Source organism: Bison bison, unplaced genomic scaffold (genome assembly GCF_000754665.1).
Source record: "Bison bison bison isolate TAMUID 2011002044 unplaced genomic scaffold, Bison_UMD1.0 scf7180017860809, whole genome shotgun sequence".
Taxonomy (NCBI): domain Eukaryota; kingdom Metazoa; phylum Chordata; class Mammalia; order Artiodactyla; family Bovidae; genus Bison; species Bison bison.
This window is the reverse complement of record NW_011491381.1, coordinates 3,593-6,066: the sequence shown is the minus strand read 5'-3', so window position 1 is coordinate 6,066 and position 2,474 is coordinate 3,593. Positions and strand designations below refer to the sequence as shown.

The 2,474-nt window shown below is 38.5% G+C and overlaps 1 protein-coding gene across 1 annotated transcript; it reads left to right on the top strand.

The window, feature by feature from the left end:
• Positions 1 to 670: 670 nt before the first annotated feature.
• LOC104982887 (olfactory receptor 5D13-like) lies at positions 671 to 1,614 on the top strand (the record flags this gene model as incomplete). Its single annotated transcript, XM_010832322.1, has 1 exon — positions 671 to 1,614. A coding segment is annotated over exon 1 (944 nt), but the record flags the coding sequence as incomplete, so codon positions are not given.
• Positions 1,615 to 2,474: the final 860 nt, after the last annotated feature.

Here is a 2,474-nt window from a genome sequence, read left to right as displayed (position 1 = left end):
GTGGTTTTGATGGAAGGTACAAGATTATTTCTAAATAAAATTCTATAATTAATTTAAGCACAAGATGGAAGGCATAAACTAGTTACAACTTAAGATTTATGCCAATTCACAAACTTTATGGGTGCTTAATTCTTTAATATGACTAGAATATTAAAAAGTTATACTAAGATTTATATGGCACCTTTTACACATCAGTTGATCTCCTTGATCCTTGGTGTAACTGTTAGAACCATAATGCAGTACTCTGCTTCTTTTTGGCATCTCAAAATTTTGTGATTTACAATTTCTCTTGTGTTTCAAATTTATATTTTAGTTGTATATTAAAAATACTAACCAAGGGCTAAATTTTAAATGATAGGATTAACAGTCTGTATGTTAGTGGTTCTCATAATTTATCATGCATCAGAAATCACCTGGAGGGCTGGATCAATCACAGATTGTGGGCTCCATTCCAGAGTTTTTGATTCAGGACATTGTAGACAGGGCTTGAGAATTTGTATCCCCAACACATTCTTGGGTGTCCCTCAAGCTGCTGGTGGCTTGAGGACCATACCTGGAGAATATATACCAACTCCACAGAGACATATGAAGCTTCTGCCTTCTCTGTTTCTCTTTTCTATTCATTTGTATTTTTCAGGAATAATGTTTGGTCCTTTGTTCAACAGGAATCATGCTGCTATCAGAAGGAAACCAGAGCATCATACTCACATTTATTCTCCTGGGTTTTTCAGAATATCCAGAACTCCAGGTCCCACTTTTCCTTGTTTTCTTGTCTATCTACACAATCACTGTGATGGGGAATTTAGGCATGATCATAATCATCAAGGTCAATTCAAAACTCCACACGATCATGTACTTTTTCCTTAGTCACTTGTCCTTTGTCGATTTCTGTTTTTCTACTGTAGTTACACCCAAACTGTTGGAGAATTTGATTGTGGAGGACAGAACCATCTCTTTCTCTGGTTGCATTGCACAATTTTGTTTTGCTTGCCTGTTTGGTGTAGCAGAAACATTCATGTTAGCAGCAATGGCCTATGACCGCTTTGTGGCAGTCTGCAACCCCTTGCTCTATACCACTGTGATGTCTCCGAAGTGTTGTGCTCTGTTGGTGGCTGGCTCTTACTCATGGGGTGTAGTGTGCTCCGTGACACTCACATATTTTCTTCTTGCATTATCCTATTGCAAGTCTAGCACCATAAATAATTTTATCTGTGACCACTCTGTAATTGTTTCTGTCTCCTGCTCAGATCCCTATATCACTCAGATGTTATGTTCTATTATTGCCGTATTCAATGAGGCAAGCAGCCTGGTGATTATTCTGATGTCCTATATATTCATTTTTATCACTGTTATGGGGATGCCTTCTGCAAGTGGGCTCTGGAAAACCTTCTCCACCTGTGCTTCCCACCTGACAGCCGTCAGCATCTTCCATGGACCCATCCTTTTTCTTTTTTGCGTTCCTAACCCCAAAACTCCTTGGCTCACAGTTAAAGTGACTTCTGTGTTTCACACAGTAATGATCCCTATGTTGAACCCTTTGATATACAGCTTGAGGAATAAAGAAGTAAAAAATACATTCACAAGATTAGTTTCACGAAACTGCTTTGACACTATGCATATTTTTAAATTCATTATTTTATTTCTGAAAAAATAAATGATATCCTATGCTACAGATTGTTCAGTTCTTGTGGTGCAATTGATAATTCAAATCTTTTGATAAATATGCTTTAGGTTAATATATCTATGGTAGGATAACAGTTTATTGATGATTATTGATTTTTGCATACATCAATGTTTAGTAAAATAGCTGTAAACCATATGTAAACCAAAATTTTAAAAAATGACTGCTTTTTGTAGTATTTATAAATCATTTTTGAGTGAATTCAAATGTTAAAAGTTTATGGTTATATAATGAAATAAACTTTTTTTCTGCCTTGGCCTGTTGGCATGTACATCATAAGAAAAATGATTAAGGGAGGAGGAGCCAAGATGGCAGAGGAGTAGGACGGGGAGAACACTTTCCCCCCCACAAATTCATCAAAAGAGCATTTAAACGTCGAGTAAATTCCACAAAACAACTTCTGAATGCCGGCAGAGGACATCACGCACCCAGAAAAGCAATCCAACTCTTCGAAAGGAGGTAGGAAAAAATATAAAAGACAAAAAAAGAGACAAAAGAGGGAGGGACGGAGTTCCGACCTGGGAAGGGAGTCTTAAAAAGAGAGAAGTTTCCAAACACCAGGAAACCTTCTCACTGCCGAATCTGTGCCGAGCTTTGGAAGCACAGAGGGCAACATAACAGGAAGAAAAAATAAATAAACAATTAAAACTCGAAGATTGCCAGTCCTACGGTAACTCCCCCAGCGGAGAAGCAGCACAGACGCCTGCATGCGCCATTAGCAAGCTGGGGCTGGGCAGGGAGGCGCAGCGCGGGCTGCATCGCTTAGAGTAAGAATCTGGCCTGAATACCCTGA